The sequence below is a fragment of the Lonchura striata genome, chromosome 17 (genome assembly GCF_046129695.1).
Source record: "Lonchura striata isolate bLonStr1 chromosome 17, bLonStr1.mat, whole genome shotgun sequence".
Taxonomy (NCBI): Eukaryota; Metazoa; Chordata; class Aves; order Passeriformes; family Estrildidae; genus Lonchura; species Lonchura striata.
The window spans coordinates 8357188-8383749 of NC_134619.1; the positions used below are offsets into that span (position 1 = coordinate 8357188).

At 52.3% G+C, this 26562-nt stretch overlaps 1 protein-coding gene across 1 annotated transcript in view; it reads right to left on the minus strand.

Moving 5' to 3' along the window:
* Positions 1-26562, minus strand: part of CDH22 (cadherin 22) — a 76158-nt gene that overhangs the window by 8591 nt on the left and 41005 nt on the right. Inside the window, exons 5-10 of the mRNA XM_021540884.2 lie at positions 19656-19823; positions 18522-18709; positions 17460-17713; positions 10402-10538; positions 3314-3435; positions 2923-3040 (exon numbers count right to left, since the gene is read on the minus strand). Coding sequence (XP_021396559.1) covers positions 2923-3040; positions 3314-3435; positions 10402-10538; positions 17460-17713; positions 18522-18709; positions 19656-19823 — 987 coding nt within the window. The remainder of the gene's footprint in view (positions 1-2922; positions 3041-3313; positions 3436-10401; positions 10539-17459; positions 17714-18521; positions 18710-19655; positions 19824-26562) is intronic.

Here is a 26562-nt window from a genome sequence, read left to right on the forward strand (position 1 = left end):
ACTTCTTGGAGAACATGATTTCAGGCTTTAATTGCCTTTGATCCTGCTGTAATCAATTTTATTAGGCCAGAAAGATCCAGCAAAAGGTGAGTTAGGAAACAAGAGGATGGTGAATGCCTTTGGAATGGCACCAGCTGGATTTTAACATGATCAGCTTCTCTAATTCCATCTCTTCCTTTAGTCACTCCCTATGATGGGCATCTTCCTCCTGGATGCTTGCTGTTGTTACCACAGGTGACATTTATTCCTTGTCTGATGAATCAGGAAGTGTGTGAGCACTCCCTCAGACAGAGCAAAAGGATGGAAAGAGAGGCACCAACATGCAATGGGGCTGTTTCCAAAAGCCCAGCTCTTGCCAACCACCTGTAACTCAGCTATGTGGTCACCTGCAGGGACACCCTTGGCTTTTGCATCTCCAACCCAGAGCCAGCACAGCTCCGTGTGCTACACCCAGGACTCCTGGAGGACCCCAACTGTGCTGGCAGGTCACAGCCCCCCAGGCTGCCCCCAAGCAGCCCCACCATGCCAGATGCTTCTGCCCTGCCCCACTGCTCCAGGAGCACTCCCAAGTGGGTGCTGGTCCCCACCCTGCTGAGAACAGTCACTCCCTGAGGTGGCTTTCTGGTGCCACAGAGGAGCCAAGTGAAGTAGGTGCAAAGCAAAAGAGAGGATTTAAGCAAAGGCTTAGAGAATCCATCTGTGCTGACATCCATCAGTGTCACTCCTTGGCTGCAAAAGCAATATTTATAAATCACGTTTCAAAACTGGCTACAAATTTGTACAAAGAAACAGATGGGCCGGTGGTAGCAGTTTGTCACCACTGATATTTGCACGGGGGAGTAGAGACAAGTGCAAGAGGGGTGAATGCAGGAGAGGGAAGCAATGGGGATGCAAGGGAGGATGTAGCAAGGACACCTACGAGAGCAGGGGCAAAGGTGAGTGTATCCAGGATAGTTGATGGACTGGAGAAGGGGGCAGAAATCAAAGGGAGGGAGATGGCACCAAGGCACCCCGTTAGAAATGAGGGGTGCCTCCATCTGCCACCGGCAGCCACCTCCGCTTGCTGTGGAAGACAGCACTGCTCAGCAATTGGGAGGGTCTCCAAACACTCTGGGAATAACCCTGCAGCAACAACACTTGTTTTCCCAAGAGCAGGAGGCGGGAGGTGATGCCAGCTTTTACTCATTTTATGCAGTGTTACACCACACAAAAAGCTCCAGGGATCGTTTAGCACAAAGAGCTACCCCGTGCCACAAGAGCCTCATCCCACTCAAGAGAGCAGCAGCTCTGGAGGAGATGGTGGCACACGTGTCCTGCATCTACTGCAAAGCCAGCTCTTGGGCCACTGCTGGCAGACCCCCACACAGAGCCAGGGAGCCAAGCAGCCCCTGCTAAGCCCCAGACAGCCCCAGCCTCGTGCCCTGCCAGACGAGCAAAACAGCGGTGGTGGCTCTGGGATGGCAACTGGCCATGGCAGACACCCTGGCCCAGAGCTCGGAGCCTCATGAGAGTCTGGGCAGGGATGGACACCCGGCTGTAGCTCAGCGTGTTCAAGCACATTTTCATAAGGCTTTTCAAGGAAAGTGTGGGAAGTTAATCGCTGGGTGTGGGGCAAAATCTTGCTGAGGATTAAAGCCTGTTTACATGATAAGAAGCAAAGGTCTTCTGAACAGCTGCCCTTAAGCAGAGAGGGAGAGACTCAGGTCAGGGACAGCTGTGCTACTCAGGACACAAAGCAATATCCAGCTGTGCTACCATCACATCTGAAGCTTTTCCATTTTGACTATCCCTAATAATGCTGAACCAAACTGAGCAAGCAGGATCTTACGTCAGCAGAAGGCTCCTGTGATAAGCTCAGAACAAACTAAACCAGGCTTTTGACAGATAAAGCTGCAAAAGCAGAGAAAGGGAATGGTTTTAAAAGAAAACCCAACCAAAACCAAAGAAGAATTTCAATGTGGTCTGCTGGGCCCTGTGACAAGCACGTACACATGTGGCTGAAGAAGGTCCCAGTATCTACAGGGGACCCTGCTGTACCTATTGCTACAATCAGGACCTAAATTCACCCTAAAAACCAACCAAAAATAGGAAGCATCCTGTTAACTATTTCTCTGGATTGCTATTGTCTACACAAATGCAGCCTGACCTGACAGCTTGCAAAATCCAACAGCTGCCAGGCTCAGCCAGCAGAACCTGCATGGCACCCCATCACTCACAGCAGCATCCAGTCACTCAGGATGAGCTGCTGAGCTCAGGGATGCAGAGAATCCCAGAGCTGCTCAGAGGAACAGACAGGCTCTGCCTAGCTGCCTGTCCTAAAGGAGAGGACGAGCCCCAGGAAACAGAGGAACTGCATCCCAGAGCCACCACCTCACAGGGAATCAGGCTGTGCAGGCTGTGTCCCAGAGAACCCACCATGGCTGTGGGCTGGCTACAGCATGGCCCCACTGCCTCCCAGGGCTCTGGAGCTGTTCCCATTTGTCAGGGGCACAGGGCTGGCCAACACATAGCAGCCCCAAGATGACCCATGCTCCAGGATTTACCTTGGAGAGGATAAATCATAACGCTCAAAATGGGAGCGTGTTCATCTATAAATCCACATCATCTCCTTGCCTAGAGGCAGGTTGGAGATTTCCCATCAAGAAAAGGACTGAGAGCCCTGAAAATACCAAAGGCTTAACAAGACAGCACGAGAAGAGCTTTGTAGCTGCTTGCAGTGAGGAATAAAGCTGGCAGAGCCTCCTTGAGGAAATCCAAGCTGTTAGCTTGATCAGTGCCACCATTTCAGGTTGACAAGAAGCTCTGCACCATGCCTGGAGCACCCAGAGCTGGCACAGAGAGACCATAACCCACCTCCCTGTCCATGGCCAGAGGTGCTGCTCAGCCTGAAGGATGCTGGGCCAAGGGTACAGCAGGACTTACCCTGGATATCCAGCAAAGAGAAATGGTGGTTGTTGGTGGCTTCAGGTGCCAACGTGAAGTAGAAACGGTGGCCGCTCTGAGGCTCATCCCGGTCCACAACGCTGATTGTCTGGATCAGCTGTGGGGAGAAGGCAGAGGTGAGCACCAGAGCTGCTCCCACAGCCTCTCCCAGGGTCCCACGTGCAGGGTCCAGCCAGCAGCATCACCAGCTGCAGCCAGAGTGGGATGAGCCTTCAGCCCTGCACCAGGGCTCAGTGGCACCAGCAGAGCAACTCTCACTGTCACAGGGGCTGCACAGGAAGACTCTCAGGCAGAAGGGGACAGATGGGCAAGCTGACACTAGTCCAGAGTGCTGCCTGCAGCCCAGGACCAGGGCTGGGGGTCTCACTACCTGGCCTGGCTTGGCATCCTCACACACAGCAGCTTCATAGGGCGTGGCAAGCTCAGGTGGATTGTCATTGACGTCCAGGATTCGGATACGGAGAGAGGCCCTCGACACCTGGGAGTGGTTATCTGAAACAGAAAGAGAAGCAGAGCTTCAAGACAAAGCTCCAGCTGCTGCTATCAGGGAACAAACCTCTCATCCCCATCTGCCCAGAGGCCATCGTGGCTGCTGCCAGCACTGCACCTCTGCCTGCCTGTGGCACAGACTGTCTACAGGACAGCAGCACCTGTAGAGCATGCTTCAGCCTCACTGCACCCTGCAAAAGAAGCCCAGCCGCTGGGCTGTGTGCCAAGGACTCCGGAAACACCACCTGATCTACCCCTGGAAAACTAGAGCAGCCCAAAGCTAGTCCCAGCCATAAGGCTCAGGATCTGTGCTGCAGTGAAACGGCACCAAAATGGGACAGAAAACTTGGATGTGAGATCCCCCTCTGACCTGGATCCTGATCCATAGGTGCTTGGGACTGGCAGCAACATCTGAGAGCCATCAGATGGAGCTGGGATGTGAAACAGCTGCATCAGCTAAGGGCACAGCTTGGTGGTGAGATCTGTCTGTCCACCTATGCTGTGCACAGGTGACCCAGGGTCAAATGTGCCCCACTGAGGCACGAGGCTCCTGCCCAGGGACTCAGGCCTCTTATGCTGACCCTGGGTTTTTGTTGCCATTGCAGCCTAAAGTTAAACACAGTCCCATCCATCAGCTGGCACGAGGGGGTCACGCAGTAGGACTGAGGGCAGCCCCCTCTCCCTGGCACTCACCAGCCCAGCCTCACACAGGCAGTGGTCCTGGGGACCCCCCTCCCCTGGGGCTCACTCTGCACGTGGGATGGGGCAGCATTTACACCTCCACTCACTGCAGCGTCACTGAGCTGCAAACACTGCCAAGGGACACTGAGCCTGTGCCATAGGATTATAAATCACTCTGGAGGGCCTGATGTTTGCTGAAGCACCTCATATATCACCAGAAATGAGAACTCCCTCTTACTCCATCTCCTTTGTTTTACCCAGAGGCTGCACCTGTGACAGAACTAATGCTTCTCTCCACGCTCAGGCAGGAGTTCTGCTGCCTGTTTGTCTATAACATTAATACTGGCCCCAACAGATCAGGTGGGGGAGGACCCAGGGGAGAGGAGATTTAGCGCTGCTCCATAATTAGCCAGGAATCTAAGCCCCCTCCCCAGAGCTGCCTTCACCCGGTTCTCACGCTATCACTCCCTCTCACCCAGACCAGCTGCTCTGGTGATTAGATAGTTGTTTTTGGGGGAGGGAGGCTGAAGTCGTGACTAAAAGCCTAGAACTATGTGTTATTTTAAAAGGCATATTGGTGCAGTGAAATTGCTTGCAGGAAGAGAGAAAGGGGGAGGCAGCAGGGTGAGAAGGGAGCCCAGGGAGGCGGCGGGGTGTGTGCTTGATGCCCACAAATGAGCAGGAAGAGAAAGGGTTCAGTTCCTGCAAGAAGGAGGATGACAGCGTTTCATCACCCCCTCTTCAACCCACAAGGAAGACAGATAACCATCCCTGCTGCTCAGCTCTGGAGCAGGCTGAGATTGCTGAGAGAAGGACAAGGAAAGGCAGAAAGAGAGGAGAGGAAGTAGAGCCTGAAAGGAGGAAGAATCCAGGAACCCAGCTCTTTCTCTTCCTAACTAACCAGAGGAAGAGCTCGTCCCTTAGTGCCCCACAGTGTGGGAGCCAGCTGCAAGCAGGAACCCATCCCAGCACTGCCAAACCCTCCCCAGGAGCTGCTGGGATGGTGCGTGCCAGCTCTGGACATCCAGGTGATCCTGAGCAAAGCAGCTTCTCTTCGAGACCACCTCCCCCAGCCCCTGAGGAGGGATGGGATCAGTGTGTTGAGAGCCAGGCAGAAGCACAGGGCTGTGCTTGTCCCCAGCTCCAGCCGTGGCTGCCAGGAGCGGGGTCACATCCCTGCCTCAGCACAGAGCTGGGACCTGCACCGACCCCTCCCGAGCCAGGGCTCACGTCCTGCTTCCCTGGGCACAGCTCTGAGACAGTGACCTTTCTAAATGCACCCTGTCATAAAAAAACTCCCCTTCTGCCCTTCCAAAACTGCTGAAGCCTGAGGCTCATGCTCACTCCTGGCTCAGTGACAGGGTCAAAATTTGACGTGTCCAGGAACATCAAGGTTAGAAAGGCAACTGCTGCACTCTTGTCTACCTTTCCAGTGAGGCACACATCAGCTTCTTTTTTATTTTGGCTGTACAATGTATATTTGAAAGTTTCTCAATGCTTTATCAACTTCCCTCATCCTTTGAGCCAGTACCTGGATTTACAGGTGGAAAAAATGGAAAATGGTTGGATGTATTCGAAAGAAGTTACCTTCAAAACATCTGAAATATGTTTTTTGTAACAGTGGCATAAACTGATATTATGATGGTCAGAAGGGTGATTGAGAATGCTGGAGCATATCTGTGATGAAAGGCACAAAGCACTCAACCAACACAGGATTCACATCTGTGAGGTGAGAAACTCTGGCCTGTGCTTTTTCTACCTGTGTGCACGCACCCAAAATGCGCCAGCATAGGAGCAAAGGCTCAGCAGGCAGGTCCCAGTGCCAGAAAGAGAAGCAGAGAGGATGGGTGAGGCTGTGGCGTGGGTACCTGCCCTGGCAGGGCTCTGTGAGGGGCACCTGGCCCGTGACTGAGGCGAGGGCAGCACGTGCTGGCTGAGGGCACCCGGAAGGGAAAATAACCATCTTCCATCGCAGCGTCTCTCCTCGGTATTCCAGCTCAGCTGACTGACATGCAAATTAGTTTAATTATTTCTTCTTCTAAAATAAATTATATTTTGCAGTGGCTGCAATATGTTGTGTCAGGCAAAATTACATTCAATATTTTTAAACTAATTGATGTCAGCCTTGAGAAAACCTGATTGACAGCAGTGAGAAAACTAGGCTGCTACCTAAACGCTTTCCTAAATTAAAATTAAACATGCCGTTTTTCTGCATTTCCTTCAGGAGCTGGAATGCTATTAATCTGAAAAGACTGAGGAAAGAGACATGGAAAACACACAGAAGAAGAGGGAGATGCTGGAAGCACAGCCATGCAGTATGGGAGCTCCAGGCTGGTGACTGGCAGCTGCCTTTGCCAACATGGGGGGAATTATTTCAGAGCCACTGGAGCTGCTCTGTGTGGGGGACAGAGCTCTGCCCAGAGCTTCCACGCTGCTGCATCTGTGCCTGCCTCAACACAGCCACCAGCGTGGCTCAGGACATGCCAGCCAGACCCCTGCCCAGGTGCCATGTAGCAGAACAGGCAGCACTGGGACAGGACTGGCAGGGATGGGACAGGCAGTGCCAGGGTTCTGGAGCATGAGATGGTCACAGTCCTGCTGCATGGCAACCCTCAGGCCAAGAGTCAAATGCTTCAGGGGAATCTTCATCCACATCCCAGAATATTTCCTTATTTAATTAATCATCTAAGTACATAATCTCAACAGGACAATATGCTCCTCTTAAATATTCCAATGCAAAACACCAACTTGGTCTCTCCCTGAGCTGCAGACAGCTGAGTGCTCACAGGACTGACACCGAGCAGCTCTGGGCAACTGCTCAGCAATGCTGTAGCTCTGCAGCAGCTCCCAGGGATGGGAAGGGATTGACTGGGCTTGGTCACCCCTGCTGTGGCAGGAAAGAAGGGGTCTTGTGGTTTCTGCTGTGCCAGGATACAGCCCTTACTCCTCCAGACCCTCACACAATCTCACAATAAACACTTTGCATTTTTACACCCAAACATCTCCTGTGGAGCTCCAAATCCAGCAAATGCCATTTGTCTTCCTCCCCACACACATCCAAAAGTGCTTAGCAGCTTCTCTGGGTCTGAGGAGAGCCCAGGGGACTGTGGGCAGCCACATGCAGCTGCAGTACCTGGAGCAGACCAGCTCAGGGACACTGCTGGGCACAGCATCCAATCTACTTTTCTGTGTTGACACCAAATCGGTACAACACTGAATTCAAAATTTTTACATTAGTAAGGAAGTCAGAAGAGGAAGGAGTTGAATTTATTCCTCACTATCTCAGCAAATTGGGGGAAGAAAATGCAGAACAGAAGACTGGGATGTGCCACTCCGCTCTCCTGCCCTGACACCATGGCTCTGGGGCACAGGGTGGGTTTGTAGCTGTTGTGCAGCTCCTGCCTGCAAACCAGAGTGCTGATGCCAAGGACAGAGCAGGGGCATGCCAGGGGTATGACTTGTCTGACAGGTGGCTATATGAGAGGCTGGAGCTGAAAACGCAGCCCCCAGCTGGGGAGAAGCAAAGTGGAAGCAGCAGTTAAGCCAAGTAACATAAACGGCTCTCACCTCTCCTGAGTCCTACCCAAACTCAGCAGCATGAGAGTCATTAAATTGCATCCAAACACAATGCTCTGATTAAAGCCAGTCTCCAGCAGGAAGATTTATCATCTCAATTACCAGCAGTGGACACAGCAGTCAAGGCCTCATCATTTTACATGAGCAAAGAGGAAAACAGGAAGAGAATCACTAATATTAGCCCAAGGAAGGTAAACAGCTTGCAAGGGAGATGAAGATTTATCTGTGGAAACGCTTGGCCTGGTCCCAGGCCAGATTAGCTGAACAGCCCCCATGGTTCCTGCTGGCTGCCACGCTGCCAGGCCAAACACTCTGCTGGTCCCTGGCCACTCCTGCTGGGGGGGCAGAGCTGCCCTTGCTCCTCACGGCAGCAGTGAGAGCCCAGACAGCTCATGGGCACAGCTGGGCACCTTCTGCAGCTTTTCTTACTGCTTTCAGGGGCAAACACACTCTGATACCCGCAGGTGGGAAATAACCTGGACACGGTCTCTGCTGCAGCAGTGGGCACCAGACAGGGCTCCCCAGGGTGGGGGCACCTCCTGTATGGAGCTGCTCGAGCCCCACGGGCTGCCTGTGGGAACAAGTGCTGCCAGTGGGGCTGGCCAGTGGCACAGTCAGTGGGGCTGGCTGTCCTTCAGCCTGCAGTGGCCAAACCCTGCCCAGGACAGCCCCGAGAGCAGACCAGCAGGGCAGCTCAAGGAGGCCACAGGGATGCAATATCTTGTTGCAATGCACTCCAGGCCATGTAACTGGTGCCATGGGAATCAAGTAGGTCCTGGCACCATGGGAATATAGTGGGTACTGCTTCCCACCAGCCCCAACGAGCTGGGGCACCAGGCACAACCCTGGGCAGCAGGACTCCCACTGGGTATGTTCCATTCCTCCTGCCAAGTTTACATCTCACTGAGGAGAGAGAATATATGACCACTTGCCTCTGATGGAGTTGGTGACGTCCAGCCCTGTGGCATCCAGCTGCACCCCACATGCCCATGGTGAGCACCACAGAGCCCTGCCAGCAGCCCTGGCCCCAGACCCCTGTGTGCCTGCACTGCTGGACGTGCAGCTGCAAGTGTGGAGGCTCCCAGCTGCTGCATTCCCCACTGCTGATCCCACTGCGCCAGGCACAGCTGCTGCATGGCCCCGCTCCCAGAGCCCTCCATCACTCAGAAGGGTGTACCTTTACAACTGCCCTTTCCGCCAGAGGATTCAGACATAAATTGTACTTTAAATTCAATATCAGTCATTAATATTTCATGATTACAAAACGTTAAGGATAATGTCAGTGGGAAGAATGTCTGGGCAGCTAAAACGGATGAGTCAGAGCTCACCATGGGAGAAGTCAGAGCACTGAAGAGTCTCCCTGGCTTTTGAAGCGATCCACCCTGACAGGCTTCCCTGCCAGAGGGGAGCTGCAGCATTTACTGACTTGTTCTGAAATCCTAGCCACAGTGTGTAAATATTGTCCTTCTGATTCTTGTCACCTCACGTTTCCTCTGGATGCTGAGTTGTGCTGCAATGCTGCCATCCCCTCCTCCCGGCAGAACCTCCCCATGGAGCCCCCAGTACAGGTCACAGCTGGGCAATGGACTGCCCTCCCTGGGACGTGACCAGGCAGGGCTCACTACAGAGAGTGCAGGGGTCACTCCCGTCATCCAGCACAGAGCACTGGCACAGAGAGGGACTGGGATGCACCACAGAGCCACAGATATCCCTTCTGGGCAGTGGGGGTCTGGCCACTGACCCTTCCTCTCCCAGGGCTACAAGGCCTGTACCCTTGTCTGGCCAGAGTGGGTGGCAGGATCTGACCTCTGGGATCCAAGTCAGGCCTTGACTTGGCTCCTTGAACATGAACAGCAGCTTCAACATTCAAGAAGGAGCAAATAAACACTCAGAGCAAAGCCTGGAGAAGGTTTCTGCCCCTAGACAGGCAGGCCTTGGCACAAGTCAGCAGGGATAAGGAGGTGGTCTGCAGCCATAGCAGCTCCCTGGTACCCACTGCAGGGCAGAGGCAGAGCACAGCAGGGCCCAGGCTACCCTGGTGACTTGCACATCCAAAATATGGAAAACTTCAAAGAATATGGCAATGCCTTTCTGTTTCCCAGCATGGTGCCTGGGACATTCTGCTCCCCCAGCCTCTTCCCACTGCTGCAGCCCCAGGACTTCCCTTCCACCCCTTCTGTGCCAAACCTGCACCACCCCAAGCACACAGGAAGCATCCAGAGCTACACACCCAGGTGCAGGTACAGTGTGTGAACCCCAAACACTGAGAGCTCTGGCAGAAGCAATGCTGACAGTCCTGCAGTGCCACAGGGCTCTGGCTGAGGGGACATCCACCATGTCACAGGACTGATCTGAGGGGAGGCAGGTGATGTGAGCACAGCCCCCAGGGAGCCCCTGGTGCTGCTCAGCAGGTGTGAGTGCAGGCAGCAAGCTGTGCAGGGATGACTGGCAGAGATGGCGCAGAGATAACACAAATTTGATTAGTGTTCATCAAATACACTATTCGACCATGCTCCCTTATTAATGCTCGACTCAGGAAGAGTATTTTTAGGTTGTCTAGGGAGATGTCAGACTCAGTGCTGCTGCATTTATTTTTCCTTTTGACTTCAGTGTTGATTAACACTTGTGTCTTGGCCACCCCTGCAATGACAGCACCCATATTCCTCCTCCAGCCCCACAGACCCTGCCCCACACAGCATTCCTCCATCTCACCTGCTTCCATGGCCAGGACAGTGATGTTGTGCCACCCTGCTGTCTCCCGGTCCAGGACCTTTCCTGTCACAATAGCGCCTGTTTTGGCATCGATGTCGAAGATCCTCTCGGCGTCCGTGCTGCGGTCGATGGCGTACCTGGGAGTGGGCAAAGGGGAATCCCTGAGCAGCTGGAGGTGCCAAGCCCACCCTCACCAGCTGCCCCAGCAGTACTGGAGTCTAACACCACAGGCCCTGTGTCACTGCTCTCCTTGTCCTGTGCTGCAGCATGGTAGAGAAAGGCCACGTTTCTACTGGGCTGCAAGCCCAGAGCCTTCAACTAAAATTAAAGTGCGACTTTTGGTGCATAAAGTAGAAGTGTGCACAGACTTTAGACAAGGGGAAAAACCTACTCTGATGGGAAACTTATGCTTTGGATAGACAGAGCAATACAAAAGCTGTGGGCTGTAACCTCACCTGTGACTCTGGGAAGCTTCAGTGCTGTAGGTTCAGAAAAAGCATGAACCAAACTGAAGGTGGGCACCCCTGCTCGAGGAGCCCATCTCACTTGCCACCCCCTCTGCTGCTCCAGCCACTGCATCCTCCCAGGTGAGACATCCAGAGCGCAGGACACAGTAGGCTGTAAGCCACATCTGCAGACACCTCAACTGCAGCTACAGTGGCACAAAGCACAGGGTCTGAACTGACCATGTGCAACTGGTGCAGCAATCCTGGCAGCAGAGCAGTGGGCAGCATCCCTCCATCAGCACATCATGCCAGTAGCCCCAAGATTTGCCCTATTTTGATCTTCTTGTCCCACAAGGAACAGGCTGATGAGCTCCTCCAGCTCTGGCTGTGTCCAGCTGCTCAGCAAAAACCTACCACAGGTAGCTCTCACTCTGCTCATTCTGCTGCTTCAGTGCTGCCCCAAAGAGCCCCTCCTGAGGGTGGAACCCATGTACTCCCTGGGCCACCTCCAGACAGCATGATTCCCACTTCTCCCCAGGGGCAACCCCACAGCTCACGAGGAGTCAGACACCAGGTTTGCCCCTGAGCCTTCACCAGGACACCACAAATCCATGCAAGTCCCAGTGGTATGTCCTGCATTTCCAACCATTACACATGGAATGGAGCAAGCCAGCAGTAAATCAGGGCACAATGAGATGTGAGCTCCTGAAGGAAAGGGCTGGAAGGGAAGTCTGATCCAGCTGAGGCCGTTGAGCACAGCCATAGCACAAATAACACAAACCACCACTGCAATCAGAATTAGAAATCCAGAAGGCCTGCAAATCACAAACAATACAGCATAATGTTATTGTGTACAGCATCTTTCACACACACTGAATCCCAGAGTGCTTCACAGAATTAAATAATACAAGACAGCAAAGAGTACAAAGGATAAATTACCAAAAGCAGGGCTGTGAATAAATTCAAGCCTTCAGTCACATGTCCAACCATAGAAGGAAGATAAATGTAGAGACAAAGCAAACTGGAAAGCTGGCAAATAGGACTGAGAGGCCACACTGGACAGGAGCAGAGCAGGACAGGCACCAGGCTAGAAGCAGGTTCAGGACAGAGGAAGTGCTCCATGTGCTGCAGAGCAGTTTTCCAGCTGTGGGTCCATCACTCACATGGCTCACAGCCAAGGAACATCAGCTCACCTTCTTCATGACCAGAGATGGCCCTGTGCTGTTCTGCCCCATGCCCTGAGATGGGGCCAGCTGCAGATGGGAGTGCCTCTGGAGAGCCCCTGTACATCCACACAGCTCCAGCTCTGATGGAGGCACACAAAAAGGCATTCCTACAGTTTAACATATTATACAATACCAGATTACATTTCCTAGCTCTCTCCCTTTCAGACAGATGGGGAGATGAGAGAGTAAATACAACAGAATTTGCTTGTAGCCAAATAAAAACATTCAACATTCACTATCTAAATTCATTTGCATCCAGCCAACATCTAGTAGTTATGTAGCTGAATTCCTCTTAGCCCCTTGCATCTAGAGGTGATCATGTATCTCAAAACCAGCTCCTAGGGACTGCCTTCATTTTCTGCCCCAACTCCCAGCTGGCAGCAGAGCTTTTACAGGTGCACAGCCAACTCCAAAAGGGACAGTGACAATGTCTTGGCATGTACTGCAGCCTCTCATCCACTCTGTTCACTGTTACTGCAAAGGAAAAGGAGAGGTATGGCCACTCTGAATTGTACAATTCAGTCCTATGTTCTGCTGGAAAGAGGAACAGAAACTGGGATGACAACACCTAATACCTTTCCAATAGCATAACTAATTCTACATAACTGCTTCCATTTTTTCTCCCACATCCCTGACCTCGAACATGTCCTGCCTTCCACTCTACTTTTTCATGCTTTTAAGTTCAAGATGGTACTTCACCCTCCCCATGGCTTCCCTGCCTCTCAGATAAGCACATGCCTGTTTTGATCACACTTCTCTCATTGCTGCATAAACAGAGACATCTGCAAAAAAAAACTACACAGAAAAACCCAGTTAGTGGGTTAGTGTCCAAGGCTGGACACACCTGACAGGGCTGCGTGCCTGGCCAGAGGGCAGGAGGATGGCAGGGAATGTTCAGGGTAATGCACTGGGAACCTGCTCTTATGCTTCTCATAGCTTTGCTGCTGAGGCTGCCTTCTGTCCCTTCTGAATGGTCTTTTAAGGACATGCTGCCTGTACCCCATGGCCAGGCACAAACCAAACCACAACTCTGATCCCTTTGCACCACTGCCAGTTTCTCAGTACTGCCCCAGGGAAGGAGACAGAGCTCAGCAAACTGCCATGGCAGGCCTGACTCTGCTGTCACTCACTGTGACTGGAGGTGGCCAGTCCAGGTGAGTCTGCAGCTCTCTGCAGGTGCCAAAGGCCAAGGATGCTCTGGAATGCTCGGCTGCTGTGGGAGCTGGGGACTGGGATGATGGCACAGGGATGTCCATCCACCCGTGAAAGCCACAGCCATAACCTGCTCAGAGCTGTAGATCCCACAACAGACCTCACCTTCCAACAGCTTCCATCTCATCCCACGCTGGAGTGAGCAGTGCTTTGCTGTGCTCACTCACATCATTTTGTGCAATACAACCTTCACCACCAGCCTCTCCACCTCTACTCCAGCTTCATATTCACCCATCCCACTGAAGTCAAACAGTGTTTCTCACCTGGGAGAGGCAGCATTTAATCCTTCCTCCTCCAGGTACTCAGAGACAGGACCTATGCTCACCTCTCCTGCAGCTGGCTGCTGCATGGTATCTGGAGCTGCAGTGCCCAGCTCTGATTGGGATGCAGACCTTGTACTCCATTTCCCTCTCCTCCTGCTGGCACTGCCTGTTGGTTTGGATGTAACAAGTGACTGCTTAATTTCAACAGCTTTCTCGGTGCTCATCTTTCCCATGAATGCGTTTCTCAAGCAGTTTGTTTCACTTCTCCCCTGAACACAACAAGAAGCACATTTTATGCCATGTGTTTTGTTAATAGGGAGCTTTTCAAACATTGTATGAAAAGCTTTTTGTTGTGTTTGTTTTTTCCTCCTCTCCCTTTTGTATTGAAGCAGGTTGTAGCTCTTGCTGTGATGTTGGAGTCTATAAAATGCCCATGTCCAACACGTGTCTCCAGATTTTGTGAATGCCAAACAAGAATATCTCTGAGAACCTTAAATCCCAAGCAACATCTTCCCAGTGCTGATAAAGCCTGGAATGCACACAATCAGAGCAGAGGCTCCCACTGCAGAGAGAGAAACAAAAGGCTCCCATACAAACAGCCTCACACACACACAGTCTATCACTGTATTACTTCATACAATGGCTCAGCTGAGAAAAACTGCACTACGCCCAGAAAACACACAGCCAAAGCCAAAAAAGCCAACTGGAAACTAATTTTTTTTTCTGAAAAGAAACAGTTCCAACCTTTGACAAGCAAAAAACCAAGGATGGAATAAAATAAAAAGAGCCAGACATTTAGGAGGGCAATTCCCCCAGTGGTACCACAGAAGGTTTTGTGCCCCATAGAGGGTTCACACAGCTGCTTGGCCGTGCTGAGCTCGGCGGGGCTCCCTGCTCATGCACTGGTGTCACTGGGAGGGTGCCCTGCTCTCAGAGATGGGGTGATCTCCAGGTGCCTCCTCACACCCAAGGCAAGCAGCTGCCAGGGGCTCTGCAGGCAGTGTGCAGCTGGAGTGAGGCAGGGAGGAGGTGCCTCAGGGACACCCCTTCAATCCTCACATCTTTCTAACAGGTCACTGCAACCCAGTCCAGCTTGAGGGAAGGGATTTGTAATCAAACAAAGTCGTTGCATCCTGTGGGACACGTGGATCACCAGGAGGGCAGGGGAACATCAGGCTGGAATACACCTCTAGCAGTTGCTTTGGGCAGCGCAGCAGGAGTTGCACAGCCTTGTTCGTGCTGGCCTGGGGCTGAAAACAAAAAGCCAAGGGCACCTCCCTTCCCATTTGGCTAAAAATACCTCCTAAACCTCGTTACTGGCAGCCTGGTGTCAGCAGGACCTGGAAATCCTGACAGAGCTGATTTCTGCTCTGCTGTCTCTGGCAATCCTTGTTCTTTCCTGCCTCAAGGGGAAAGTGCATCTCGACATGACAGAAGTGGTGGCTGTCCCCTATTCACAGGCAGAGCCAACACACAGACCCGAGTCCGGGAGAGCAGCCCCTGCAGAAGCACAGCCGTGCCTCTGCTCCCACCGCTGGCAGATGTGGAGCAGAAGTTAAAGGGATCCACTGAACTGCAGCAACTTCAAAGGGTTCACAGCAACTTCAAGGCGATGAGGATCAAACGCTGGTCGTGCTGTCAGGACCAGGTGCTCTTTAATGTATCAGAGGTGAAGTACAAGTGCTGGCTTCTTGTGACTGTACTTCCGAGCAGCACACTTGAAACGAGAGGTGACTTACTGCCTCTACTGCTGACGGGTTAGTGTCACATCCTGGTGCTGCAGGGTGCTGGCATTAATGTCTGTGTGCTGCTTTGAAGCTGTTAACAGCTGCCTACGCAGCAAAGTATTTTATTAAATTACCTGGCTAGCCAGAGGACAGGGAAGCAGGAGAAATCCAACTCTACCTTCCTCTTGCACTGGTGCTGCATCAGCATGACCAATATCCACCTGCAGCTCCACTTGGTACAAGATAAATGCCTGTGAAGGCTCATCCTGCTGCACTGCCACTGCTCATGACAGCAGGGACTGCCAGCACCAGGGAGAGAAGGGATGGACCAATCCCACAGGGCAGCATGGGGGACACAGGATGAGCGACCTGCGTGGGGATAGCTGCAGGCAGGACACGTACTTGAATGCATCAGCCCTGACAAGGGAAAACACATGGCAATTCCCAAGCTGCAGCAGATGCCTGGAAGCCCTCTTGGCTGGGTCCTTGTGTCTGAGCATGAGGCTTTGCCTTGCCAGCACTGAGCTTACTGTAGGAGAGACTCCCAAAGCGAGGTTTGGGGTCTCACCATCTCATTCCTGCCCAGTACTTGAATCTGCTTCTCTCTGTCCAAATCTCTTCTGTACAGCATTAAGAGCCTGCCTCCACTGCTTTCTTTTGGTCTGTCTGCAAACAATGCAGCAAGCTCCACAGGGAAGCAGCAGAAAGAACAAGAAAAAACAAGAATAAGAATAGTTCTGTCCCCAAGGTCCTTTTTCTACAATTACAGATCAGAAAATAAAATCTATGTTCTGCAGCACTGCTAGAAACAGTCAAGTGAAAAAGCACACACACATGTGCACACACACAGGTATGTGGATACACCACTCTGCTGAAGGGTGTGTGCTGACAGACACGTGCTCAGGGGCAACAAAGGAAGAAATCAGACACATAGCCTGACTGGAGAGGGGCTGGAGAGTTACAGGATGAGGTGAGCAAAGGTATGTTGAGAACACATTCAGCATTCAGCACCCACTAGTGCAAGCGACGCAGCACTCACATACACAGTTCCTGGCACACCAAGGCTGATTTCATTCACATTCCCCCCAAAGTCAACTTTGAGCATCCAGCTTTGTGACACAGTAGTCTCTGCTAGCTGCCAGGCATCTGTAGATGGCAGCTCTCCATGTGTAAATGCATTTCTGAGCTTTCTAATCATCACAGTCTTTGTTTGCATGAGGATCAGGAGATCCTCCTCACCGGACATGAAGCAGAAACTAATGGTTGCACAGCACTGAGCTCAGTGCCCCAAACAGGCACTGGGGACATCACTGAATGCAACCAAGTGCTCTACCTGAGTCTTCTCTGGCCCCATCCCCATCCCTGTCCTTGCCAGTCTGCTGCTGCGGGCTGACTCCCTGCAGAGCTCTCAGTCACAGCCAGTGCTGCTCCCTGGAAGCGAGCGGCTCCACGGGCGCCTGCGGCCCCGCCGGCACCTGGCACCAGAACACACATTTCAAGGAAATTTTCTCCACGTTGAGGATGTTTTCTGAACACCAGATTTCCAGCCCAACTGCTTGTGACTCAGGCCAGTTGGCAGGGCCAGAAGGCTGCTTTGTGCCTTAGGTAATAACAATTTAACAAGGTAACAATCTCTTTAGCCACAAATTAAATGGAAATGGGAAATGTCCTGTGCAGATAAGCTGCTGCCTGGATTATGTCCCCTGCCCAAATATAAACTCCTCTGATCTTTGATCCTATGCACACATGCACGCACACACAGCCGGGCTGTGGCTCTGCACCTCCCAAGCCTCACCTCATTTATCACCCTTCACCACTGTCCTCCTGCCACTCCTGGTGTCAGGTACCACTGCAGATACCTCGCTGTTAGCAGCAAGGATACACAAGTATCACCCAGCCACCTTCCCTGACACTCCCTTGAACTCACAAAGCCGTCACCTGTCAGTGACATACCTGCTGCCTGAGAGACCGCTGTGCCTGCTTGTGCACAGGCTGCCACTCACCTGCCAGCTGCCTGTCCCACGAGACATGCACACACTGGGCCACACATGCAGCACTTGCCACTTTTACCTGCAGTCTCCCACCTCCTCTGCCCCAGCCACGGCCACAAGCCCTCCCAGGCCACGTGTCCTTGCAGGTGACCCCGTGCCCACTGCTGGATGTGGGGTTTGGACGGCGCTTTACCGGACAGGGTGGTTCGCTGTGTCCGGGTCCAGGGCAGTGACCACCCCCACGACAGACCCAACATGGGCATCCTCCTGGACCTCCATCAGGTTGGAGGGGGGCCGGAACTCGGGGGGCTCATCGACGTCCAGCACTGAGACCCGCACGATGGTCTGGTCCCGAAAAGTGCCCAGGTCCACGAACCGCGGGTCCACGAACTTGTTGAGGGCCTCCACCACGACAGTGTGCACTTTTTTTGACTCGTAGTCAAGAGGCTGGGACAAGGGAAGAGGGTAAGCCACAGCCAGCCCAAGGAGTCCCTTTGCTGCCCCTTCCTTCACCAGAGGAAGCCACCTGCTCCCAGGCAGTACCTTTGTAGCAGCCTGGGGGCTTCTGCTTTGCCCTTTTGCCAGCAGCACCCACACCAAGGGGGCAGGAGGAAGCAGAAGCCTCCAGCCCACTCCACTCAGGGCCCCCAACAGGGTGCCCAGACTGGGAGCAGCCAGGATTCACTGGGAAGACAGCACAGTGTGTGCTGCACATGAGCGAGTTTTCATCATTAATCACCCTGCTCTTATTTCTACAGGCGAGGCAAGCTGCATACAGTGGCCTTGAAAAACAATCATTCTTCCCTGCCTGCACCAAGTATTTGCTTGATTGTTTTTGCCACCACAAGCAGATACAGTTAAAGTGCTGCTGGTCAGGTACACGAATTAGGTGGGCATTTTTCTCCTCTAACAGGTGCTATCAATAACAGCTGTAAGCATTTCTCTCTGTAGTCCTGTGCATGGTGTCTCCTCTGCACAGCTCACTGCTTCACTGCCACCCTCAAGCCACCCTGGGGGCCAGCCAGCACTTTCTGCTGCTCCTTTTCACCCTTTCCTCCCAGACACAGCCCTGTGTTTTGCCATGCAGGCAGAGCAGAAACAGGTTTCTCCCTGCATCAGCAGGCACAAAAATGCAACTGCTACTGCAAGAGCAGCACTCAGGATTTTCTTGAACTCAGATTCAACAGCAGCAGTCCCCAAAGGAAAGGGTCCTCCCAGGGACCTGTGCCCTCCCTACTCAATCAACACTTCTCACCTTCTGTACCGTGATGACAGCCTCTTGGGTATTGCTGTCCGTGGTGACTTTGAACATCTCCACCCCTTCCTCATCCTTCACTTGGTAGGTCATGTCCGTGTTCTCCCCGACGTCAGAGTCCTCTGCCTTCACCCTCCCGATGGCAGTGCCCACGGGGGCCGTTTCGACAATGCTGAACTGATACATCTCTGGAGGAGAAATGGGCACCAAGGTCACTGCTTCTGCCTTTGAACTGCCCCCACCCTTCACACACTTCCCTGGGGCACCTTTGGGCTGTGAGGGTTGCTCAAACCCCATTGTGTCTGCAGTCCAGAATGTCCCAACAGGAGAAGCAAATACATAGCCAATAACAAGGGCTGTGCTAAGATAGTTGGGAAGCACTGACATTCCAGGTGCTGTGTGAAGTAAGGGCTGATTTCTCTGTATAGACACTGCCCTGCAATCAGTGCTCTCTGATTCCTTGCAAAGATTCCTTTGCAATTTCTGATTTCTAGGAGATGCAGCCCAAGAGCTGAGCCTTCTCCAGCTGCAGCCCCTTCCCTGGCTTGCCAGCCTTGAGCTGCTGGACCACAGTTGGAGCACGCTGCAGAGCCCTCACAGCCCACTCCTCACAGCAGGATCACCCTGCACCTTGTCTGGGGAGGGTCCCAGACCAGACACCAGCATCAGCCACAGGCCATTAGCAGCAGGTTGGAAAATAGCTGTGCTGTGACAAGGCTGCTGCTCCTGAGCAGTGTCACTGTCCTTGCTCTGGGGCAAGGGTGTGACAAGCAAGGAGGGGCCAGGCCAGCAGCCAAGTTCTGGCCCCAGCTCCCAGGGGACAGCACATGGTGGACCTTGCTGGCTTCCAGCTGCTTGGAAGGGCTCAGGAAAGGGCTGGCCTGCTCTCCCCTACCACACAAGCCATGCTTGCTTCCAGGACCTGCACTGGAGCAGGGATCTGGCACCCACTGTGCTGCCAGGCAGGGACACATTCAGACCGAGGCCAGGAGCTGTGTATTGTCGTGGATCTTTGGTGTTGTCACCCTGCCAGCAGTTGGAATGGCCAGGCTGGCTCAGCCTGCAGGTTCCATCCCACCACCCACAGGAACCAGGACATGCTTCAGTGTCCACCCCATGGCCAGCAGGACTTACTCTGAGGGAAGCGTGGTGGGTTGTCATTGACATCAGTGACCACGATGGTGACTGTGGTGGACCCAGACAGGCCACCCAGCTGTCCTGCCATGTCTGTTGCACGGATCACCACCTCATAGCGGTCCTGAGTCTCCCGGTCCAGGTCTGCCACGGCGGTCCGGATCACACCTGGAAACCAGCAGGACAGCTGAGCACAGAGCAGGTCACAGAGCCACAGACAGGCTGAGGCTGGAAGGGGTCCCTGGAGATTACTTTGGACAAGATCCAGGCCTAAACAGGATCTGCTGGATCTCCCTCTTCACATGGGGCAGATGCTCCAGTATTTCACCAAACTTCACAGCCTGGACTCACTCTGGTATGCCCACAGAAGCATATCTGGTGTCAGGTACAGCACTTGCATCTCACCAATGTACAGAAGAAGGGACTGTCACCTCCCTCGACTGCTGGGGACACTCTCCCAGCCACAGCCCTGGTGCTGCCAGCCACCTCTGCCTCAGGAACACACTGCTGGCCACAAACAGTGTCTGCTGAACCCCTTTGCAAGAGAGCATGTGAGCAAAAGCCAGCCAAGGGGAGAGAAGGGCACTGGGGAGAAGAACAAGCCCAGGAGGTTGTCAGCCAGCCAGAAATATCCCAAAAATCCTCCTAAAGCCCAGGAATAGCCACAGGCCCAACTGGTTCCCAGCAAGTTTCCTCATGAAGCGTGAAAGAGTCCCAATTGCTGCTTTTTCTGGGCTCCTTGCAGCTCCCACTGGGTTAAACCCTGGCACAGAGGAGGTTTGTGCTTTTCTCCAGGGTGACCAGGAGGTGGGTGAAAGATCTGTGGAGGCCAGAGGGCTGGTGAGAGCAAGAGTTACAGAAGAGAGGACTCATCCTCACCCCCATCCAAATGCGGGGGCTGTGCTGGGGCCAGCCTCAAGGTCTGCTCTGGAAAAACCCAGGCTGAGTCACAAAACCCCTCTGGCACAGATCTACAGCAGCCCACTTATCCTGATCTGCTGAGCAGGAGCCAGGCTTGCTGCAGCTCCCCTTACAGAACAGGGGTGCCCCAGCCCAGGCTCCATCTACCAGGTTCTGTGGCACCTCTCAGGGGGACTTGTGTGATTTGGAGAATGGGGGGGGGGGGGGGTGGGCAGCACATTTCTCAAAGTCTGTCTGCACAAAACCCCTTGTTTTCAAGTGTCCTTCTAAGTTAAGGAGACCAGAGATGACAAAACACATGCTCTGTGCCAGAAAATTCACTGGAGCTTAACAAAATGAATGGTATGGTAGTACTTACAAAAGTAACTCTTTTAAAAACCGTGTTTATAGGTCTCCAGTATTCATCTGGGATTGGGGAAATAACCAGGACTAAAATATAAAGGAGTGTAAAACAAGAAACAAAGAGCAGTAAAAGCCTGAAAACTCCGTGCATGGCAGAAATTGCCAATCACCCATGACTGTTTCATTTAAATGGAAAAAAAAATTGCGGATGAAAAAAAGAAAGAGAGGACTCTGGCCTGACCTGGCAGCAGGGTCAGGAAGGAAGGAATGCCTAGATGGATACAAGGTCATTAACACCACATTCCAGTCCCACTGTACCAGCAGCAGCCCGTAACAGACAGGAATCAGCTTAAAACCCCCTCCAGCTCAGTTTTTTAACATTCCCACAGATTTAGACACTGGTTTATGTTTTTGTAAATCCTCTCCCTTCCAGGGTTTTCTGTTTAACTATCAGCTTTACCTCCTCCTACTGTGAGCTGCAAATTCATCTCTGCTTTGTTTCACCAGTAATCCTGCCCAGTGCCAGGGCCAAACTGGAGGAGGCTGCTGGAATGGGTCCCCAGTGAGGGCTCTGACCCAGAGAGAACAGGGAACTCCTCTCTTGCTGAGCAAACAATAGAGAACCATCCAGTGGTCTGAGCACCTTGCAATCCATTTGCTGATGTGCAGCACATTGAGCAGTGCTAGAGCATTAAAGGTCCAAGTCACCAAGAGCACAACAGAGGGGGAGCTGAGTTCCAGCAGGCTGCAAAGAGCCAAGATATGGCTACAGGGACCCCAAGGCTACCAGGTATCTTTACACCGCAGCCAGCAGCTTTCCAGGTTCCCCATTCAAGTGTCTGGTGTGGCACCTCCAGACAAGGGCTCACCCCATGGAGTCACTGGTGCTGTGGTCCAGAGGTAGCCAGAAATGCCACTGAGCTGGGAGGATGAAATTCCTCCCCCTGGCCCTTTGCATGACATTAAAAGTGTAGCAGGAGCTGGCAAAACTGTTCAGGAGACATTTATCACTCCTTCCTTTCTGAAACTAGCAATTATTCCCATGATTAGCATTGTTAGGATTTATTATAAAGACAATACCACCATTTCAGATCATTGCCATTCTCCAGCTCTCATGGATAGGCACAATTGTCACCCAGCTTCCCTTGTCCCTCTGTCACTTCAGGTTCTGTAACTGCCTGGACTCTCCTGCCTTCAGGCCCACGGATAAGGGAGCAGGTGATGATCCTGTGATGGGGCCCAGGGCCTGCTCTGACCCCCTCATTCATCCTGGCTCTGCTCAGAGGAAGCCATTGAGCAAGGAGCCCCACTCCAGCTCGCACAGAGAGGCAGAGCAGCCAAGGAAGGGGAGGCAAGAACGTGCCTTGGGCAGCCATGCCAGCAAGGATGGCACCCTCCACCTGGGCAGCAGTGCCAGCCCTGCACAAACACCCAGAGCTCAGGGGCCAGCCCAGCTGCTCGTGCTGACAGGCCTCTCTGCCACTCCACTGTGAATACAAAACCGTTATTTCTGGGCAAGCGCTATCTCATTGAAATTTAAGCAATTCTGTTAATTAACGGGGTCTGAAGCATTTTATAATGAAAATGATTCATGTCAGCACAATAGTGATGAATTGGGATGAGAGGGAAAAAGCTCATGCATTCACCGAGGCTGTAATGACTTAACTGAGCTGCTTGTAATGATATAGCTAATATGCCATGCAAGATGGGAGGAAAGTGCTCAGGCACTTCCCGGAACACCTCCAAGGTCACTCGTCCCAAAGGGGAGCAAGTCCAGGCTGTTTGGCATATGCAGAGTAGGGTGAATGTCCCCAACCAGCTCCTGTTCTTCCAGCAGCACAGGGCAGACAAAATCTCTGCCTGTGGCAGGGTGGAGACTGATCAGAAACTCCCTCTCATGGTGTTGTGTGCTCAGTCCATCCTGGAAAGGTGGGGATCTGCTGCAGACAAACTGCCAGACCTCCAGGAACCCATCAGGATTTCACTGGGATGCTATTCCCAAATTGCACGGGCCACACCAGGCCACCAGCCCAAGAGTCAGGCTGGCTTTGACTTCTAGGCCGAGGTACCATCACCATTTGCTAATGGCCGTGGCAAATCAGGGTCTCATGTGGCACTAAGGGCACTGCCTCAAACACCCACCAGCAGCAAACCCACATGGTCCCATCCTCCAGAGCCAAGGAGTCTCTGCTCCCAAAACCTGACTCCCAGGGACTCTGCAAAGAAGCTGCAAGGGATGGAGACCGACCTCCCTCAAGGCTGTACAGGGAGCACAGAAAAGTCATTGCTATCATCTCCCAAGATTCACCTTCTTTCCAGCTGGAAAAACTGACAAACTTTGTCTTTCCCAGACACTACTAACAAAGCAAGAACAACCTCGAGCTCAGACTTGTCTCCCCCATTCTTGTCAGTATCTGTTATAGCTGAATAATGTGGACACATGGTGGCATACCCTCTGGTACAAGGCACATGTGGCTTTCCAGCATGATCCAGATTAATCAGTATAATTACCAGGCAAGGGGACACTTAGAGCATCACATAAATACCACTGAATCTGCTCCAACAGCAGAGTCTCTTTGGGTGATAAAAACAAAGCAGGACAAAGCACTCAGCAGGTAACTGCCTTCCAGGAATCCCATCATTATGGGCCTTGCTCTGCTCTCAGGTACTTCTAGGTCATGTCCACATCCTCAGAGACTGCCTGGACAAGGCACCTTCCAGCTGAGGGCAGGAGGAGCAATAAGCCAGAAAGTCATGGGGTAACAAGAAAACCTCCAATCCTAAGGAGGTTCCTGATCCATCTACAGCTCAAAGCAGGCAGTCTTCAAAGGCAGATGAAATTATCCTGGGCCATAAAAAGTAAAGTTTTTAGTATCTCCAGGGATGGAAGTGCCACCATCATGGTGACAAGCCTTGTCTTCCTGCCATTTGGGTCTTTTTACTGCGCATGCCTGAGAAGAATCTGGGTCTGTATCCGCCATCCCTCTCCTATTTAGGATAAACCAGATTAATTTCTGTCAGCAGCCTGGTCAGTTAGATCAAACCCATCTCTGCTTCAGGCCAGGAATGGCAAAGCACCTGCCAAACTGCCTGCAGATTCCTCACCCGTGCCCTCACCTGCCTGCAGGGACACAGAAATACCAATATATCTGCCAAGACATGAGTCCTGCTGGAAGCACACATCCTGGAGGAGGTCAGCCCTTGCAGAAGAGGTCTTGGCTCCAAGAACCAGCACTTCAGTCATCCTCCAGCCCCTCATCCTGTCCTTCAGCTCAGCACATTTTGAAAGGCAGAAGCTAAAAGTGCTCTGAGTGAAGTATGAGGCACAAAGGGTCAGGAGGCTCATGGAGCACCTAACAAGGGCTTGTTCCAGGCTGCAATCAGCCTTGCCCATGCCAGTGCAGAGCCAGCACACTCACCCTTCCTTTGTCTCTTCTTTTAGCAGCTAAGTCCCTCATCACTTAACATTAATTCCCTCGGCACATTAGTAGATACACTTGAATTTCCTCAAGATGACCAAACGTATAATTTGGTCCCAAATCAGCTGAAGTTCCTGCACCAGTCTCAGAAAAGGGCTGTTAATGTTCAATCTTGCTGACAAGAGGAATCCCCTTAAACAGATGTGGCTTCTCTCCAGACTCTTGTGCCTTAGACTCCCTTGTGCCTGTGCACAGCTCTGGTGGATAAGGGACAGGGATGGAGCACAGACCTGCACAACCTCTGGGCACACAGGAACACACATGTACTGATACATCTGTGTTTCCAGGCACCAAGGAGCATTTTTAATAAACTGGCAAGAGCAGCAGAGAAACGTGTTCTGCCTCCACCACCACATCACACAGATCAACAGCTCATCAGCCCAGCTCAGTGTGCAGCAGGCTCCCAGACACAGCTCCTCTCCCAGTCCAGCCTTACTGCCCCAGGACTAGGGCAGGTCTGTCTCCAAACACAGCAAGGCTGGCAGGTAGGGATGAAGCAACAAAGGACTGCACACAAATAACCATCAGCTCCATCCCAGCAGGCCAGTATCTCCATTTTCCCTGGCATAAAAAGCTTCTAGCCCTTATGGCTCAGTCTAAATCAGGACACAGACTCTAGAACTCAGGAGCTGGTTTAAGTCATCATGAATGCCAGACTGCATTTCAAATACCTTCTGAGATCTGCCTTTTCTCTGCATTCAGCAGAGTGACAGATTTGAAGAACAACCTCTTCCTTATGGTAAAAAGCCAGGCTCCCATGCACAGCCCCAAACTGACAATCTGGCTTTTGAGGAAGTAAACATAATGAAACCTATGGTGTTACATAGTGTGGTTGCTCTATAGCACTCAATATCCCTACAAAGGGATGAACAGGACTGCTGGAAACAGAGGCATCAGGTTATGGAGTGTTGAGCAGTTTCAGGTTCCCTCCCAAGGAAGGCTGTGTGCACGGGATCACAGGCAGCAGTGAGTCTCCAGCCACACTGCCCAGGGTAAGAAAAGGCACTGCAAAGGACATGGGAACAGACAGGAGCAGGCAGGCACAGCTGCCTGCCAAAAGAGAGATTTGCCCCTATAAAGGTGAATAATCTGCAGTGGTACAGAGAATGTAGGGTGATATAAAGCTGCATGAAAACACAGCCCATGGATTTAAATGCACAGATTTCCCCTCTCACATAAATGTGCCCACACTCAGGTGCACGCCTCTGTATTCGAAATGCATAAGCTTGAAAGACCTTGGTGAGGATGAGATTCCTGGAGCTGGAACAGGAGCTGCCACTCAACCTCCCATCTTTTGTAACTTTGGGAGAGCTGGGCTCGTGGCCCAGCAGCAGTGAGGGGGATTCTGCTGTCAGATTAGTGCTCTCACCCAGAGCCAACACCCAGCACAGCAGCAGCAGAAGCTGTTTTCAACTGGAAGCAGCAGGGCAGAGCTGTGTGCTGGTTGCTGTGAGAGCACAGCCTCCTGAGCAGATCAGGGCAGCCACAGCACGGGCACTGCTGCTCACCTGCTGCAAGGAGCAAAGATTGGCTGCACCCTGTCTGAGCGAGGAAGGCAGCACAAAGCTCACAAAGCTTTATGCCTGCAGGCTCTTGCAACAAGCCACGGGGATATTCTTACAGTTGGCAAGAAAACCTTGCCTCAAAAGCTTACGCATATAAAGATCCCCACTCACATAAAAAAAAAAAGCCAGCCTTGACCTTCAGCACACACAGGTGAAATTCTTGTACCTGGTTTGGTGTACACAACACAAGTTTCCAGTCTGTGAAACTAATCTCAAAGCATGAGAGTGGCTGCTTGCTGTATATGAAAGAAAGAAAAGCTCATATGCATCAGCTGTGCTTTCTCTTGGCCATCATTCAATTCTGGAATCTTTCTACAGCATAAATGCCATCCTGCTGCTCCCACTATTCCAGGGGAGCCATTTAGATGCTTGTCTCCCTCCAAAAAGACCTGAGATGCTACAGGCATTCAGGGCTTACTGAGTGGCAGGTCTTGGCACAGCACAGCAGCCAGACAGTTTGGGTTTGCCTGTGAAAGGTCCATTGAATACAAAATCCCAGCTGAACACTACAGCTGGAAACATCCAAGAACAGGAGACAAAGTCAGCTGCACATGGTCCATGTTCTGTACTCCAGCATGGAAAACACTTTTGTACATGCCA